Source organism: Lycium barbarum, chromosome 1, assembly GCF_019175385.1.
Source record: "Lycium barbarum isolate Lr01 chromosome 1, ASM1917538v2, whole genome shotgun sequence".
NCBI lineage: Eukaryota > Viridiplantae > Streptophyta > Magnoliopsida > Solanales > Solanaceae > Lycium > Lycium barbarum.
In genome coordinates this window covers 152,734,108-152,753,354 of record NC_083337.1, presented here as the reverse complement: position 1 = coordinate 152,753,354, position 19,247 = coordinate 152,734,108, and the positions used below count along the sequence as shown (strand labels likewise).

General features: G+C 37.3%; 1 protein-coding gene across 2 annotated transcripts; it reads right to left on the bottom strand.

The window, feature by feature from the left end:
* Positions 1-707: 707 nt before the first annotated feature.
* On the bottom strand, positions 708-18,825 carry LOC132644815 (uncharacterized). 2 transcript variants are annotated; one of them, XM_060361434.1, is made up of 18 exons: positions 18,346-18,825; positions 17,531-17,648; positions 15,724-15,831; positions 15,138-15,319; positions 13,977-14,172; positions 12,678-12,935; positions 11,652-11,798; positions 11,337-11,415; positions 10,993-11,106; positions 10,736-10,926; positions 8,848-8,966; positions 4,295-4,418; positions 4,110-4,181; positions 3,553-3,679; positions 3,277-3,391; positions 1,492-1,682; positions 1,277-1,389; positions 708-1,141 (listed from the first exon to the last, which is right to left on the bottom strand). In XM_060361434.1, exons 1-18 carry the CDS (start codon positions 18,693-18,695, stop codon positions 875-877), a joined length of 2,871 nt encoding a protein of 956 aa, XP_060217417.1. In that variant the 5' UTR covers positions 18,696-18,825; the 3' UTR covers positions 708-874. The 2 variants fall into 2 exon arrangements, with proteins under 2 accessions (XP_060217417.1, XP_060217428.1); XM_060361445.1 differs by having other exon boundaries at positions 10,736-10,905; positions 18,346-18,824.
* Positions 18,826-19,247: the final 422 nt, after the last annotated feature.

Sequence of the window (19,247 nt, the reverse complement as noted above, 5' to 3'; positions counted from 1 at the left end):
TATAAGTAACATCTTCAACTATTATCTCATTTTCTTGAAACAACAAGCCTAGATATCTAAACTAATCGCATTTTGGCACCAGAGTCTCGACTAGTCTCAAATCAACATTGCTCATCTTATGCTGACTAAACATGCAGCGTATGCATCTAAGGTGCTTCTACGTGATCAAGCTATTGATTGACACCCTCGCTCGTTTCGTCAATCAATGATAAGCAAATAGCATACACTGTAGAACCACATCTTTTATTGCGTTGGCTAGCTCAATGTTGATCCCTGGTGCAGACCCATTGTCATAGGAAACTCCTATATTACTCTTACTACTATTTTCACTCTCTTGACGGCTCCTTCATATGTGTTCTTTATGGCATTTATCTATTTAATACAAATTTCTTTCTTCTCCATCACCCACCATATTATACAGTCAAACGTGTAAATTCTATACAAGGAAACCCGAGAAAATCTCACTATTTTATTTTATGTCATCCCTTTTTTGGTTTGTCAAAGAAAATTGATACATGTCTATATTGACATTTTACAATATTAACATTTCATTTTGCTCTGAATGAGGATGTTTGGTTAAGAAAGTGAATAAATCATGGTGTGAATATTTGGTTTATAGTTCACCTCACGATGGGAGCGTTTAACCTAGCTTCTTTGCTCACGCTGTTTTGGTCGGTTGGTTGTTTGGTTTAAGTTGTTGATACATATCCAATCAGATAAGATCACTTTGATAGAGGCGAATCATTATAACATACAAGTTCGGTATTACACTTGAGATGTATTTTCTGACCCAAAATAAATTCAGTAGTAGGTCTAGCTGCAAATAACTCAAATCTTCAGGAACAATAAGTTCCATTATGGCGCATATTATCAGTCATACTGTACAATAATCTTTCAATGTCTGTCTTGCCAGGTCATGTGCTCCACTATTCTTGTAAATCAAATGCAGATTGTATGCTGCTTCTCTGCGCAGATCACAGTAACCTGGTTTTCTATTTTCCACAGGATCTGTGTTCTCATTAGGAAGCTTTGGGATGGGATAGTCGTCTTCGTGAGTGTCAAGTACCCTTTGATAATATATGACAGCTAGAGAAAGAAGACCAACATGATGACACGCTCGACCAATATTATACAGCGCTTCCTGCAAAAGAAATTCAAGGAGTTCCTTTAAATGCCCCAACACTTCTAACTACGTTGACGTAATGGAAAAGAAAAAGACAACAAATTTAGGCCGTTACAAAAAAATCGAATGTCAAATTGGTTTGTAAAATAGAACCTGTCTATTTCCTGAAAGCCTCAAGTTATTATAAAGGAAAGCCATTCCCTGTAGTACACACTGATGCTTGTTCTGAAGTCTGAATCCAAGAGCTACATTTATTAAAGCAGATCCTGGAAACAAAGGCAAAAGTCAAACCTTGAATAGGTATCATGAAACATAAAAACGACGTCAACTCTGCCTTCTTTAATTTGATTGCTAGAAGAAATCCATACCCACACAGAGATTTATCAACTGATTATCTGTCATCAGCTTATAAGCTTCTAAATATTCTCTAGCTGCATCTTGATGATGACTGATCGTGGTAAACTGATGTCCAGCAATAACAATTGGCGGTACGCAATCTTTGTGTTTGATACGCATATTGTTCAAGAACTTGCTATGTTTTGGATTTCGATTATCTAGTCTGCACATGATCATCCATAATCAAACAAACAAGTTACGATATAAATCAGAGATAACATCATGCAGTCATGAATATGTAAAAGGAAGGGTTCTCTTTTTGATTTGTTCGTTAAGGAAGGGTTTTCTGTTTCTTTTATATCTTGAAAGGCTTCAAATCTTATTTTGGACAAGATTTCCTGCACTATCAAATCTGAAGTAACTACTTTCTGCTGATGCTCAACTGAAAATCAATTTTTCGAGTATCACAGCTTAGTTACAAGAGGACTGAATGCATGAATAATTGAATTTTTGAGATTGTAAAATTCATCCCAGAATGCTTTGAATATAACATTCAAGAAAATATGGCAAGATTGCAGAGATGTTTTAGTTTCAAAACTGCAGGAAAACAATTGAACGACTAGTCGACTACTAGGCTGATAAAAAACCAACTGAAGTTACTAAAAAGAAGCAATTAATTGTGTTAAAAGTTCAAATTTGACAACTGTATTTTCACTGAATGCATAAAGTAGTCCCTCCTGCCCATACTGAACAACCTACTTAAGCAAGCACAAAGATTGATTGGAATACGTGAAACGCTTGGAAACCTAAAGATGTCACAGCGAATTCAAAATAATATAAAATACTACTATTATTTATGTCAATTAACTTTTTGATAATCGCAAAATTGCTGTTAAAGGACAGAAGTCAATCTACAGATTAAAATAGAACTCAGGTTAAACAAAGTAGAAAAGGTGCATAAAACAATTATCTCAATATAGTCTTTACGATTCTCAAAATGCTACTGGACAAGCAGGCTGCCGGATTGCAACACGGATGAGGTGGTGGGAAATAAGACAAGATTAGCAAAAATATCAATACAAGCGGGTGTGAATACATACTTTAATTTGTTAAGAGTATAGGAAATAATAATTGGAAAACCTGAAAAGCTAGGAAGCTTAAAGATGTCAAAGTGAATTCAAATAATACATGAATTCAAATAATACAAAATATTATTATTCTATTAAAGGAAAGTGGTCAAATAAGGAGCATGAATCAAATAGCTATTGATAGTCTTAATGTGATACTCTTAACTTTTACCGATTAAAAAACAAGAAAGCCTTAATGTGATACTCAAAATACTACTGGACAGGGTGGTAATTCCAACACAACCAATGACGGCCATGTCCCTCCAAGAACTTTCTGTAGTGCATTTAGGATACATAAATCCTATGAAACAATCTATGTCGGTGCTTGCTGACTGTTAGTTAGTCCCCAAAATGCCCAAACGCAAAAACAATCCTTGTTACTTTAATGGTGCATGGAATACTGTAAATCTATTAAATGCACCGTATGAAATATTTCTAACATAATTTAGGCACAAGAAACTTTTCTGCCACACACTCCCAGTCTCAACTCACAGGAGTTCAGCAGAATCAGCGAGGGTGCAAACAAACATTTACAAACAGTTAATTTAATCTATTATTCAGTTAATACCGCCAAGCACCTGTTATAGAACAAGGAAAACAGAAACTATTTCCACTAGCACAACATATTCGAAGAGTACCAACCACGAAAACAGAATAGTGTTCAGAATACTGATAAAATTCTGCTGATACCTTGATATTACTTTGTAATAGCAATTCCATGCTGCAAAGCTGTAAGGATGCTCACTGACAATGGAACGTGCACAATCGAACCCACGGTTGGGATCAGCAATGTTATATCCTACTTCTACAAGATAGAAAAGGAACGTTTTAGCAAGCATGCATCTCTGTCACACTCTACAACATTACTCAACCAAGTATATCTCAACCTGTCAACAGATATCTCAAAGTAGTTTATACAAACAAAAGCAAAGGCAGAGAGTGCTAACACTACAAGTTGAAACTTACGGGCTCCTAGAGCTTGCAGCACCCCCTTTTTCTCAACAGACAATGTGCTGGATGCCAATTTTAGACAGAGATTAATGATCTCTAGTGCATCCCAATACCGTTGCAAGGATATTAAAGCCTTGCAGAGCTACAAAAAAGAACTTTAAAATGAAAATTTCCAGTATGACAGAATTACAAGTACTTATTAAAAGGGCCAGCAATGAATCAGAAGGGAATTGGAGATCCATTTAGCATCGAAATTTCCTGCGTATGTTGTCATATCCAACTACACATGTCAAAGAAGACATTTCATACCTCTGCTTAGACTAAATGACCGTCTCTGTACTGATATAAACATTGTAAGCATGTGTTGTTTAAAACAGAATAAAAACAATAAGTGCATCAATGTGTGAAAACGGAACAAGAGCAACAATCATATGAAACTTACATGCTCATTAAGGAAAAGAAAGAGAAAAAAAAAAAAAAAAAAGAGATAAGAATCAAATAAAGGAAAGAAAGGAGAGGAAGTATTCAAAAAATAAAAGAAAGAGATGAGATGGGAAGCAAGAAATACTAACATCTACAATAAGACATAGGTGTTCCTCGTCTTTGAGAAGATCTGGTAGTGGAGGCTCTTGGTATACGTGCTCCTTAAGAATTAAGATAGCATACAAGAAAGAGAAGAAATATTAGGTCAAAATCAAGAGTTTAACCGGAATGTAACATGTACAATTACGGAAGACATTGGCTATAAGCTTCTCACAGGAGACTCGCTGTCTGAATCGTCACTTTTCCAGGAAGCTCCAGCAGCCAAAGCTGCAGCTTTTTTTGCTTCCTTTAACATTTCTTTCTTCCGAAGCACTTTTCTTGCTCTTGCAGCTTTTGACCTATCAAAAGCAACAAGATCAATTATTTGCTCAGAGATTACCGGCCAGCAATAGGTGTTGCAGATCAATACAACATTATAGACGTGATCAACAAGATTGCACTGGAAAACTCAGCAGCTTAGAAGAGTTACTCAAAGGTAACTCAGGTAAATTTAAGAAAAATAGGGGCTTGTCGAAGACTAAGGAAATGCCCAAAAGGGAAACAAGAAAATTTAAATTTCAAAATGGCCAATTATACAAGTTCCAAAATCTACAAACAATTCTCAAATAGATATGCATATGGCAAGAACATAATGCACAAGATCAAATGTTCTAGTTCCCCCTGCTGGAGCTCTCTCCATGACTATTAGCAAAAGAAGGGCCTCGGGGGAAGTAACAAAAATATGAGGATGACAAAAACAAAGAGATTAACATAGACCCCCCCCCCCCCACACACACACACACACACAAAAACCACCCAAACCCCCGATCATATAGGCATCACATCATAAGGTTGTAATTTGACCGAACTCAGCAGAATTTAAAACATTAATTGGTATTTGCAGTCCTCAAGTAGAAAACTTAAAAGGATTAACTAAACCAATTAGCCGCCCCTCCCTCCCTACAGAGAAAGAGCCTTAACCTATTATTTAAAGTCAAAAGAATCATAATTTGTAGAATATACTTAATGATGATGTCATTTTTTGAAGTCATGGCATCATGGGAATCAGAAAGATTTGTAGAATACTCCATCATCTCACAAATTACGGAACACTGCTCGCTTAATACTCCCATCATCCCCATAAACAAGACACACTCTGTTTTGTGACGTCCCAATATGTTTGAGAGCATTCCCTTTTTATACTATTTTTATTACCTTAAAGCAGGGGCGGAGCTAAGGGGGTTCATCTGAACCACCTTTGCCCATAAACCGTGTATACACGATCAATATTATTTTCTATGAATATATAGTAGATGTTAAATCTCTTTGGCTTCTTCATGTATTTACTTCTTTATATTTTGAATACCCTTAGTGAAAATCCCGGTTCAGCCATTAACCTCAAGACTTCAAATAAATAGAACAATTCACGTATTAAACTTTAATGTGATGATTATTTATCATATAAACATTTAAACCATCACTCCCTATACTGGGGAATTTTGGAAGAGCGCGAGCTCGGCAGGTTTGGAGTGGCTGACTAGGTTGTTTAATGTCATCTTTAAGACGGCAACGATGCCCGAAGAATGGAGGTCGAGCGTAATGATCCCTCTATACAAAAACAAGGGGGATGTCCAGAGTTGCGAAAACTATAGAGGTATCAAGCTACTAAGCCATACTATGAAAGTGTGGGAAAGAGTGGTGGAGATGAGAGTGAGGAGAGGCGTGTCTATTTCAGAGAACCAGTTCGGATTTATGCCGGGACGCTCAACTACAGAAGCCATTCATCTTGTGAGGAGACTGGTGGAGCAGTATAGGGAGAGGAAGAGGGACTTGCATATGGTATTCATCGACCTAGAAAAGGCTTACGATAAAGTTCCAAGAGAAATCCTATGGAGATGTTTGGAGGCTAAAGGTGTACCTGTAGCATACATTAGGGTGATCAAGGACATGTATGAGGAAGCCAAAACTAGAGTAAGGACAGTAGGAGGGGACTCAGAGCACTTTCCAGTTGTGATGGGGTTGCATCAAGGATCAGCTCTTAGTCCGTTTTTATTTGCCTTGGTGATGGATAGATTGACGCGACAAATTCAAGGTGAGGTGCCATGGTGTATGCTTTTCGCGGACGACATAGTCCTGATCGATGAGACTCGTAGCGGAGTTAACGCTAAGCTGGAGGATTGGAGACATACCTTGGAGTCTAAAGGATTTAAGCTGAGTAGGACCAAGACAGAGTACTTAGAGTGTAAGTTCAGTGAGACACTCCAGGAGGTTGGCGTGGAAGTTAGGCTTGGTGCTCAGGCCATCCAAAAGAAAAGTAGTTTCAAGTACCTTGGGTCTATCATGCAAGGCAGCGGGGAGATTGACGATGATGTCACACATCGTATTGGGGTAGGGTGGATGAAATGGAGGCTAGCTTCAGGAGTGCTATGTGACAAGAAGGTGCCACCACAACTGAAGGGCAAGTTCTACAGAGTGGTGGTTAGACCGGCTATGTTGTATGGGGCGGAGTGTTGGCCAGTTAAGATCTCTCACGTTCAAAAGATGAAAGTTGCCGAGATGAGAATGTTGAGATGGATGTGTGGGCACACTAGGAGCGACAGGATTAGAAATGAGGCTATTCGGGATAAGGTGGGAGTGGCCTCGGTGGAAGACAAGATGCGGGAAATGCGACTGAGATGGTTTGGGCATGTGAAGAGGAGAGACATAGATGCCCCAGTGCGGAGGTGTGAGAGGTTAGCCATGGATGGTTTCAGAAGAGGTAGGGGTAGGCCAAAGAAATATTGGGGAGAGGTGATTAGACAGGACATGACGCAGTTACAGCTTACCGAGGACATGACCTTAGATAGGAAGGTGTGGAGGACCCACATTAGGGTAGAAGGCTAGTATATAAGTCTCGTTATCTTTCCTTATTAGTAGGCGCATTAGTGCATTATAATTTCTTGTGCTTTGATTTATGTTATTATTTGCTACTTTCTGTACTTTGATTACTCTATTTTATCTGTGCCGCTTTCGTGATTTGCATTTCCATATCGCTTTGAATTCCTTGATTATCCTGTTTTACTGTGTCGCTTGCATTATTTCATTGCAATATCGTTTTAAATCTTTTAACCTTATCTGACCCCCTTTTTATGCTTCTATTGAGCCGAGGGTCTCTCGGAAACAGCCATCCTACCTTGGTAGGAGTAAGGTCTGCGTACATTATACCCTCCCCAGACCCCAAGATGTGGGATTTCACTGGGTTGTTGTTGTTGTTGTTGTTGTTGTCTAATATTTTCTTCTACTATCATTTGTATAATACATAAGTCAAACAAACAACTTGAACTCCATGTTTAATCAAATTATCATATATAATGAGATAGATAGTATAGCTTTAAACTCCTTATACAAGGAGATAGATAGAGTATAGCTTTAAACTCCTCATACAAGGAGTCCTCTTGTATGATATTACCAACCAATTTCAAATCTTCTTTTCTCGTTTTGCAAAGTTAAAAAAAAAAAAAAAAAAAAAAAAAAAATCTTAATGTTACCAATGTCAAAAAAAAAAAAAAAGATCAAATCAACTTTTCTAGTTTTGCAAGTACCAAGATCTCTACAATCATGGTAGAGACGAATTAACTTTGCTTAACTGTGGTTTTCATACGTTACTTATTCAACCGAAGTTCTCTTTCTTTCATACAATTTAATCTTGTCTTTGTATGGTGACCATTGTGGCGGCCCCACGCTCTTTAAAGTAACTGTTTCAACAGCATCAGACCTCTTTGCATGACTCCAGCAACACCACACCTTTCTGGGCAACCGTTCCAGTGGCATCATTTTGGCAGTACCATGTCTCTTTCCGATGACTGTTTTGGTGACAATTCACTTATTCTTGTCATTCTTTTAATAACATCTTCAATACCCAGTCCAGCATTACTACATCTCTATCATTGACTATTCTAGCAGCATGAAGCCTCTTTATGGGGCCCTTCTGGTGGCACCACATCTATTTGGCAAGCATTCATACAACAACTTTTCTGCTTGCTGTTTCAGCGACTTTTCCATTTACAGAGTAGTCATAAATTAAACTTACCCTTGTGATGTCTGAACAATTGTGTCAGGGTACCTCTCTTTGGTGACTAAGATTAAATCTTTCTAAGTGCATGTACAATTACTAATAACTTTCTGAAGGAAAGAATTATAGCATCAATTTTCATTTGAGAAATGGCTGAACATTCTCGCAATACTATTCGGCTATTGTTTAATACTACAGTGATTTTTAGCATCTTTTGTATTCAAAGTAAGCAAACTCAAGTTGCTTCACCATCTTGAGATTAGGAGCTGATTGAAAATCAAGAAAATCGCGAAGTATGTTATGTACATTACTATTACTCTCTCCATTTCAATTTGTTGGTCTTACTTTCCTTTTTATTTTGTTTGACAAAGAATGCCACTTTCTATATTTAGTAACTCTTTACATTCAACCTCCTACATGGTGTATACAAGACCACAAGATTCAAAGGGCATTTTTGTACATTACACACATCTTTAGTTTAAAGCACAAGATTCAAAAGTCTTCTTTACTTTCTTAAACTCCGTGCCGAGTCAAACTAAGACAAACAAATTGAAACGGAGGGAGTAATATTTAAGAAAATGATGTAAGTGTAAATGAAACAAATCATTCACGAACAGAACATTTTTTTTCTTCAAAATATTTCATGAACAAGACTGGGTGGTTGGCTACTTTTGCCCGTAGAATCTTCAGCTAAAAAGTGGAAAGAAAAAGAACAACATGGTAAAAGTAAAACTCACAGATCAGATGCCAAAGCTACAGGCTTAAAGCCATGAAAGATGGTATCTGCTTGGTGATCATCCAAAACCTTGATTCTTTGAGATAGAACACTTTTAGACAACCTTGGGCGCACCTTAACCTAAAAAGTATATCCACCAATTAAAAGAAAGAACAAGCAGAGTAGTCAAAAGTGAAAGTGCAAAAAAAAGCGTCAAAATGTATGTTGGAGCTTTAAGCGCAAAGTGCAATTATAGTGTGGGCTTTAGCGAAGAAAAGCACCAATGAATTAAAAAATTGGCAATGCAGAAAAAGTGTAACTATAAGCACAAACAATAGTTATTTGAATAAAAGGAAAGAAAAACTATGATTAAGCTATGTATATGCCCTTAAAGACAAAATCCATTGGTGAAGGTGCACATGCCTTAGATCCTTGACACCTATACTAAAGCGCTAACTAAACGCGGCGAAGCGCACGACATGGATTTTACTGAGTTTTAGGGCTTAAGCGCGCATTTAACAACACTGAGAACAAGTTAGATACAAGGTAATTTCTGGGAGTTGAAATGATGCTAACAATTGGACATTTATTCAAGCTGATCAAATAGCTTTTACTTAAAAGCAAATGCACATATTTTTCCAGTATTGTTATGGCTTGTATGGCAAGTATACCACCCAAAGTAGCTTGTTCTGTATGGCTAGTAGTAAGAGATGTTTGCGAAACACAAGACAATTTAAAGAAAAGGGGAATGCAAGGTGTTATCTGTGTGGGAAAGAAGCTGAAAGTAGCAGTCACCTACTTATACATTATGTGGTTTTCTTGAGTATGAAAGGACTGTCATAAACCATGCCTAGGACCACAGCGGAGTTGCTTACTTTCTGGAATTTTGCCCGAGGATTAAGCAGACAAAAAAGTGGTGGAAGACTATCCCAGGATGCATATGATGGGCCATTTGGAGAGGGATAAACAACAGGTGTTTAAATGGGAACAACAATTCCATTCAAAAGATTAGATGAATTGCTTTTTTTGTTTTACTTTTGGTGCAAGGAAGATCTTGTAAAGGATGTTGATTCAAATATTCAATGTTAGATATCATTGATTCCTTGTAGTAGGAGGTAGAAGAAAGCTATATATATATATATATATTTTTTATTTTATTTTTTATAATAGTAACATGTCTTTATGTTTTATTTTAATTGTGCAGAAGGTTTTAGCGCAGCCTTTGTGCTACACATATGATATTTGTTACCCTTTGGAAAAACAAACAGCATTCCAAATTTTGCTTCTGTCTTGTTGAGACCTCTTCTGCTCCAACATTTTAGAAATTCTACCGTTGCGTTAGCATTGACCAACTAATTCCCAGTCTGTTTAGTAAAAGCCTCCAGATTTGAAAGGTGACTTTGCAGAGTAACATAGATTATTCGAACCATCTGATTGTTCCTCGCATAAAGAGAATCTACTGCATAAATGAAGATCTCTTCTCTAGAGTTTTGATTGGGCGAGGCAAGAATCACTCACAACAAGCCTTGTAAAACAACTCAACATGGATGGAGCCCTGTTGCTTTGACTCTCATTTTCATCACCACGAAGTCCAGGAATGCAAGGCCAAGGACTGTTAGGGTTGACTGATGCAGTATACCAGTTAAATCCCAGGCAGGAAGTTGTGACTACAGCTTCCCGAGCAAGTTTCCCAGGGGTGTAGGCTAGTAAGTATAGTGACAATGAAATACAGCTATGCAAGTTTCAACTCTAGAACTTTCGTTTCTTTTATAAGTAGATCTTTTGTGCTGCATGAAGAATCTATCATCCCCCCCCCCCCCCACACACACACCCCACCCCCCAAAACCCCTCACTTAAAAGAAACATACCTAACACTAGCACATTCTGAGAATTGAAAAGAGTAAGCTTACCTTCGGTTGGACAGACTTAAGAAACAATGTCTCACGAATCAAAGGAAAAATAACATCCACACAAGTCTCAAGTGACCCTTTAGCTCTATAAATTTGACAAAGCTTCAGCTTTATCTTGCTATTAAGCCACCAAGTTTTTGGTTTACCGGAACTTGAGTCAACTGAAGATTCTGGAAATGAACCACAGAGCTCTTAAAAGAAGTTTACAACGATCCACGTAATAGAATGCTAAAGTATCCCAAGTAAATAATTTATACCAGATTCTTTTGGAGGGGAAAGCACAGAAACTGCTTCATCATCTTTGCCTTCTTCAAGGAGGATTGATGACACAGTCAATCGAGCATCAACACTATCCTCAAGTTCATTTACAGCTGAAAAGAAAAATCAATCAGATAAAGACATAGCGTAGATTTGAAGCATCGACAGACTAAGAAAATTATTAACAAAATGTGAACCCATTCTGCAGGACGGTACATAGATGAGGAAGTAGGTTATGTCTCACCGGAGTTATGTATTTCTATGCACCGATATATATAAACACACCCACTATTATATATATACATATGTACATATATATATATATCATATGCTATGTGGATACCTTTATAGAAGTACTCAATTGCTTGTACTCTTTTCCTCAAAAATACATAACACTCAGCAATTTTCAAGTGTACATAGCCCTGAAAAGGATTGAAATTGATTAACCACCAAAAGATAATAAAAGGAGTTTCAAAAGATGGATATGCTTTACTAATTAATAGTTCCAACAAGAGTTCCTCTCAATAAAAGATCAACTGAGCATGGTCAGTCTTCTTGATAGTACAGAAAGGGCATATATACCATGTGCTTCCAAGTGAAAGGATAAAATATCGCAATGTACATAGAAGTAGTAAATGGGGGAGTGTTGTTTCATTACTTTATTCTTGTTGTCGTCTCCTTCAAGCATCATATAGTACTTCAAAGCTGATTCATAATATTCAAGGGTCATAAGTGAGTCTGCGACCTCGGTAACTATGTCAGGATGTTGAGATGCATTTTCATAATGTACAGCACTGAATATAATCTGCACATTGCTTGACAAAGTAAGAATAGCCTATAACTTCAGTTCAAATTAATACAGAATTAGCATACATTTTTTTTAGAGACAACACAATAAAGTATTTGGAAAAGGTAAGATTGGATATCACTTCAGGCTTAGATTAAGCTCTGGGCTTAAAGACTAAAGAAGTCTACAACCTGTGCCATTACAGGGTTCCAACACTGGTCTGAGGACATAGTTAAGAAATATTTAGACAAACTTGAGATGTATAAGTAATTCTGGAGGCCTCATTTTGTCAGAGTTCTCCTGTGCCTCAATCTTCACCTCAGATAACTACCCTAATACTTGGGCCACTTTAGAGTCACTTTAGCTCATTAGCTTGAAGTTATAGGTCCCCTTTGAATCCTATTCTGTATGGTCTCCTCAGTAGATTAGCTTTAACTTAACCTAATATCCCATCTAGCACCATAACATCTAGTTATGGTCCCAAATAACTGAAACTAGCTTTCTGATTTCTAATGGTACAAAGTTTTAGTTAAACAAATCTCGACCACATTTAGCTTTTCCATCGTTATGTTATAGAAATTTTCAGGAGCTTGCAAATGGAATCTCAGACGGATATTTTCCCTTGAACAGCAACACCCGCATGTAATAATAAGAGCAAAATAGAACACATCTGGTAAGCAAGTGCAGCTGCCAGAACTCCAGTAGCAAGTAGAAAAGAGAACAATAGTCAGATTTCCACTGTTATACTCATCAGAATATGTGTTTCAATTATTGTTGGACGGACCACTGCACTTGATCAGCCTTTACATTGCATAAAGAACTCAACATGGCAAAGTTACTATGAGTGATGGCATTTCTATAAGCAACAAGAAAATTTAAGATCAAGCTCCAACAAACCTCTGCCTCCTCTATATGGCCAAGATGCAGATGACATATTCCAGCTTTGATACTTAAACTAAGAGGCATCTGTTTCCCAGTAAAATATCTCTGCTTTGCACACTCAATTAGATCAAGAGCTTTTAAATGTGCATTGTCTTCCATGTGTAACACAGCTAACAAATGTATCACACTTAAATCAGCTTCAGTTGGATGATTTTTCAGGTATTCTTCCAGGACACTAACAGAGCACTCATGTTCGCCACATTTTCTGTACAACTGGAGAAGTTGACGACAAGTCAATTTCATGCTTAATAGTGGAATATGAGTGTCAGTACTACTTGATGCAGCATTAATCATATATAGACAAAATAAAAAAGATAAAATCATGTAGTCATCGGACTAAAGCAACAGTTTTTCATAATGATTCTCTTGGCATGTTCTCATCAATTTTCCAGATCTAAGTTCACTCGTAACAGAGTCAGGCTTAGTTTTAGAGAACTTCTGATTTGCCCGAAAAGACAACTTATTTACCAATATTGGAATGTCATAAGCCCGAATACAGTAAAATGGAATGTAGAGGATTCATATAGTCGATCCAAACTAATTTGGAATTAAGAAATAGTTGATTGATTGATTAACTTATCTACCAGATATTCTTTTCCATGGTCTTCAATCATCAATGAACCGGAGAAATGACCTTTGTGACATGACTGTAACTTTTCTTTCTTTTACCTTGCAATCCAAAGTCTAATTGGAATTGTCATGTCCTGTTATTATTATTACTATCATCATATTACTATTGTCATTTCTTCATCATTGTTATTGTTCTTAAAATGTCTAGTAATATTAAATATTTTCCATGTCACCTGTTCCAGTGTCCTGTATCTTCTAGAAATGTGATGTCCACATGTTTGTGCCGTCTAACTTGACAGTCATGTAAAACTAATTTCCTACTTCCATTGTGCAAATTTTCAGGAATAAGTAACAGTATTTATATCAGCATATGTAGTCTAACGAAATTCTACTTCATGTATAGCTTCTTTTCTCTCTGAATAAAAGTCAATTGTAGATCATTTGTTTACTTGAAGTATGATTAAGCCTCGCACCTAAATGAAAGTAACGCATGCTGTCTTCAGTAATATAAAAGACAAAGGATATCAACATTAAAGAGGACTATAGAAAATGAAATGGATCAAAAATAGCAGAAGGTGAGGCATTCAACATGTAACCATTTGGTGCTTAGGGCAAAACAACTTTATGCAAATCAATGAGACAGCAAAGTTTAACAGATTCTGAAGGAAGGATAGATACAGACACCTGAGCAGCTGTCTTAAGCACTTCAACTTCATTAGGGCATAGACGAGCAATTTGCTCGTATGACTCTGCAGCTTTTTGATAATCTCCAAGCTCAATATATATTGAAGCCCTGTGATACCTAAGACTAATGTCTTCAGGGTCTGCTGTTATTGCTTTGGAAAGACAATACCTGGTCTGTCTCCTATTTCCCTGCTCTCTGAACAGTTACAAGTTATCTTTAAACTGTCAATACTCAAGAAGGACCAAATGTTGCAAAATAAACAGGAACCAGGGAGCAAGACAACAATTTTGAAAACAAAACCCAATATCGGTAATAAAAACATGTTGAACATTACATGTCCGCTATTTCATCATGGGTTTAAAAGGAAACAGGTCAAATGCCTGTTGTCTTATAAATAAAGCATTCCTAAAATTAAATGACCAAGAGATGTGATACAACAGGAAATCTTTCAGTAGGCTGTCACGCAAAATGTAGAATAACTGAACTTTGTGTATCAGTATCACAACATGCACAAACCTGAGGCTTTCTTTTTTCGATTGTTTGATTGTTACAAAGCTGATGCTTTCTTAATTCCTAATGCAGAATGATAGCAAATGCACCCCACAAATATATGTCTCCTTCACTTTTTCAGAAGGTTAAAGAAACCAGTAGATGATAATGGAATTTTGGTGTTAGTTTTCACAGGATGCCCGTCAGCAACAACAATATACCCAGTGTAATCCCACAAGTGGGGTCTAGGGAGGGTAGAGTGTCCGCAGACATTACCCCTACCTTGGGAGGTAGAGAGGCAAAAGATGCCCTTCTATTAGGGAATAATAAATAACTGCCAAAGTTGAAACAGGACAGAGAAAGCCCATTTTCAGAAAGGGATCAGCATTTTGGGATATCACTGAACGGTTAAGGGACAAAGATTTGATCACAAGGGGATAACCTTTTCCCCCTAACCACTGGATCTCTATATATATGCAGGAATCTACTCCTGAATGATAATACAGCGTTATATGAAATAAGAAAAGGAATAAGGATGACATATTTTTACACCATATATGAGTAAACAGCGCAACTGCGATTTTCTTGAAATATATATACAACAGAAAAAAAGATAAGAAAGGATAAAAAGAAAAAGAAACAATGATACAACAAGTCCAACGAATTCTCACATGGACCAATCCACCAGGAGCTTCCACAGAGATGCATCCTTTGGTGAAAGATGTGCTGCAAGCATGTAGAAGTTCATAGCTCTCTTTTTGTCGCCCATAGCATTGTAAATCAGGCCAAGTGTATGGTATGGATCAGGAAGGTTTGGCGAAAGACGAATGACTTCACGCAACACGCGTTTGGCCTGCAACAGAGAACACTAACAATGAGATACCCCTCCTAAAGCAAATCCATCAAGAAAGGGGAAAAACCTTCTTCAACAGGTATGCACAAATTTTACATATAACTGACAGAAAATATCAATAAAAAACAAGTAGGAACAAATGTTCAGAAGAAAAAATAGGTACATTTTTTTTAGCAGGACCATTAATTTTTTTTTAGCAGGACCATTACCGACAACAACAAACAGAAAATAACAACTTCATGTGTAAATTCATTTATTTTACCGTGTAGTGAAAGTGCCATCTTTATAAAATTGTGCTTTTCATGCCATATTGGTATCATGTCTACATGCAAAGCAGAGAACTATAAATGCAGATCAAGCAAGATCAGGCTATAGAACAAGTATGCATGACTCTAGCTGCATACCTCTTCGTAACGGCCATGTGCGTAATGAAGAGTAGCATCACCAAGTTTTCTTTTCAATTCTGGACTAACTTTACTCTTTGATCCCTTCCGCCGACCTCTCTTCTTGAGCTGCATATTGTACAACATAAAATAGTAGTAGAAGATTACTAGTGGCTGCACAATATTTACAATATGCAAAAACAAAAACAACTTGCAACCAGACTAAAGAGAGGAAAAAATGACAGGTGCAAAAGACTACCTAATAAACTGATTGCAATGAAAAAGGCTACAACACAGACTGTTCTGAGCAGTCAAAACATAGCCAAAGCCCATTCAAAATATATTAAGAACTGATAGCTTCACAAGGTGCGTGAACAGTAAAGGTAGGAGCGTTGGATAGGGAAAACATTGACAATAATTCATAAACTAATTTGTAAAAATCCATTTCATTCTTCTAGAATCAGTAAGTTTAGTAATTCCTTAAACCATATAACTTCCATGAATTGCTTATAGGTAGTGCAAATGTTTTGAAGGCCAAAAGCTCATTGGGTAAGCACTACAACCACTACCAGTTGAGATCATTGAGTTTTTGCTTAGCTAAGCTTATAGCTGGAAGTGTCTCTTGGTGTGACATAACCTTAGCACTGGAGATCAACAAGCTTATCCTCAAAGCTAGCTTAGGTAAGCAAGACGTTGTTGCATATGCTCAAAACTCATAGTGTTCTTTAATGATTAATCTACTGCATATGGCATAACCAATTCTTTGTAATCTGTTCTGAGTTAAGCAAGCATTCCCAGAATCCTAGCTGCAACCCATCCAAAATGTGCCACCTTTGATGGAGCTTTAATCTTCCATAACATCTTCCAAGTCCAAGTTAAGTCCCAATGACCAGCTTGCTTTTGTAATCTTTTTACCAACTGATCAATGCTACATGTAATTCATTATCGTTTAACACCTATATTAAAAGAAACTCATTTTAATGAGATACAATTAGAGATATTACGCTTGAAATTAAGGGCCTTGACTTTAAGACCTCGTATAAGATCTGAAACCATGAGGTGGTAATGGTAAAATAAAGTACTATGTTTTGGTCATTCTAGTTTTTCAACTAATGACTACTCATAAGAAAATGTGTCTCTTTACAATATGCTTTGCCTTGATGCAATCAGTTACACTATTGAATTTAAACAAAATATTTACGTTTTAATTATCCTTTGTTCTTCTAAAATTTAATAAGCTGAAGACATTTAGGTTTATTATAGAAGCTCTTTTATGGTTCGGTTGAGAATTCTTCGAACAAAAATAATAGCCAAGAACCCAAAAATAAAAGAATGCAAAAAAAATGAATTATCAAGGTTGGGCTTTGGCCCATGGTCTGGGCCTATGGTCTGCTTAGATCTAGTATTTTGTAAATGGAGTGTCAAAGGTTGCCCGGACTGCTAATACAACAACAACAGCGACATACCCAATGTAATCCCACCAGTGGGGTCTGGGGAGGGTAGAGTGTACGCAGACCTTACCCTAATCTGCTAATGCCAACAGAATATAAAGCAAACAACATACCCGCAAGGGTGGCATGGTTGGTTGAGCATGGGCTTTCATAATGGAGGTCTCAGGTTCGAAACCCCCTGCCTACGACAGCAGGGGATTTGCCTTCTGGGTCGAGCTCGTCGCACTGGGCTTGCCTAGTGTAGGTTACCTCTCCTATGTGGTTTGCGAGCTATTGCACAGGAGCTGGGTTTGCTCTGTGCGCACCCGAAGGGTAGCGGCTGCGGGTTCCCATGTCATCAAAAAAAAAAAAAAGCAAACAACAAGTGGATATCATACCTTCCTTGATTTTCTCCTCCTCATCCCATAATTCATAGCTTCCAATACTTCATCATAGGTTGCTCCAGGACCATCCTCTTGAGGGTCTTCTTGCCTAACTTTCTTGGCTGGGACCTCACTGCACTCACCCACCCCCAAACACGTTATAAGAAATTAACACAAATTGAAGGTCAATAAGCACCTAAGTGTCTAAAATCCAGAAGAAACATGTAAACACTTCTGCAACAAACAGATAATTAATTACACCCTCCCCCCCCCCCCCCCCCTCCCGGGTTACAAGAATCACAGAATTTGTTAGAAGTGCTAGAATATGAGAATCAGAATATCAAAAGAGTTAAGTTTAAGTTAGATATTATCTCACTTTGCACAAATTTCATTGAGTATTGGTGTGTATCAGCATTCAACAAGTCCTCAATACATATTCTTTCATCTCTCCAATCACTATTCTGACTATAATGCGGATAACAAACTAGGCTATCGAGATTTTGGTAATCAAATTTTTTCAGTATCAGAACTACAAAAAAAAAAAAAAAAAAATCTGGCAACCATTAAGGTGATTGTTTACCATTCTATGTTTATTCTGGAGCTGAAATTTTAAGACTAAAAGGAGGAGGAGGGGAGCATGGATTACGTGAACTATCTGAAAGGAAAGTTGGAAATAAATTTAAAGCATGCACTTGGGCAAAGTATCAATTTTCATGTCAAAAATTCAAAACTTTTTTGTATATCCAATTTTTTTCCCGTCTACATCACTACAATACGAGAAAACCTAAGATCTTTTCTTTTATTTTGCTTGACATTGTCGAAATTACTACCTGGGAGGTTGAAGGGCTAAAGCTTTGCGTTTTTTGGCAGCGAGAGCTTCATATTGGTGTTCCAGGCGCTCAAACTGTTGGTATGGCTGGAGTCCATTAGCATCTTCTTCAGTGAATGCTAAAGGATCCATTTCTGCTCCAATTTGGAATTTATACTCCCCACTTCCATCTTCCTCTTCTTCTTCTTCTTCTTCCTCTTCTTCGTCTTCCTCGTCTTCGTCTTCGCTTTGATTGTCAGCCTCTTTAGTGTTATCTCCTTCATTCTCTCTCTCTTGCAATTCTAATTCCAGGGGATGTTCCAAGGCATCAAACTGAGCACTTGTCTCTGTTAAACTTGTTTCTTCTTCCATGGCTTGTTACCCGTGAGTTGAGTGGCTTCAATGAAACAAAAACAAGAAGAAGGAAAAGCTCCCCAATTTAAAGCACTTGCTTTGATTTACAATGACAAGAAATTGCACGGTTTCCCCTCCAAATTGGCTGGTCTCTACTTTTTGCCCTTCAAATGGGCTGTTCTTTAAATTTTGTCCTTCAAAATCGAATTATCTAAATTTTGGGCCAATTTACATGATTGGCCTTATTCGGGGAGTGATCTTTAATTTTTTCCCTCAAATTGCTAGTCTTTAATTTTTGTTCTTTGCCTAATACCTCAAGATTCTAGGTTCAAACCCCGTCTCAATCAAAAATTAAATAAAAAGTCGCAAGCAGATTTTTGTAGCAAAATAAGGCCTTAAGGCAAACTTTTGGCCAAAATTAGATAAGGCAAGCCCCTGCCTTAAGATCTAACTTTTGCCCAAAATTAAGCTTATTCGGGCAAAATTTAGGCCTTAAGGTAGAGGTGGTTTCGTGGAAAGTCTTGCCTTGCGGTTTTTTTTTTTTTTGGAATGAGTGCGGGGGGTGGGGGT

Bases quoted from the DNA above. Each gene is read 5' to 3' on its own strand.
- LOC132644815 (XM_060361434.1), bottom strand. From the start codon at position 18,695: ATGGAAGAAGAAACAAGTTTAACAGAGACAAGTGCTCAGTTTGATGCC. The intron at 3,680-4,109 runs GTTAGTATTTCT...TCTTTTTTGTAG, and splicing joins ACCTATGTCTTATTGTAGAT to CTCTGCAAGGCTTTAATATC. The intron at 1,390-1,491 runs GTATGGATTTCT...CTTTGTTTCCAG, and splicing joins GTTGATAAATCTCTGTGTGG to GATCTGCTTTAATAAATGTA.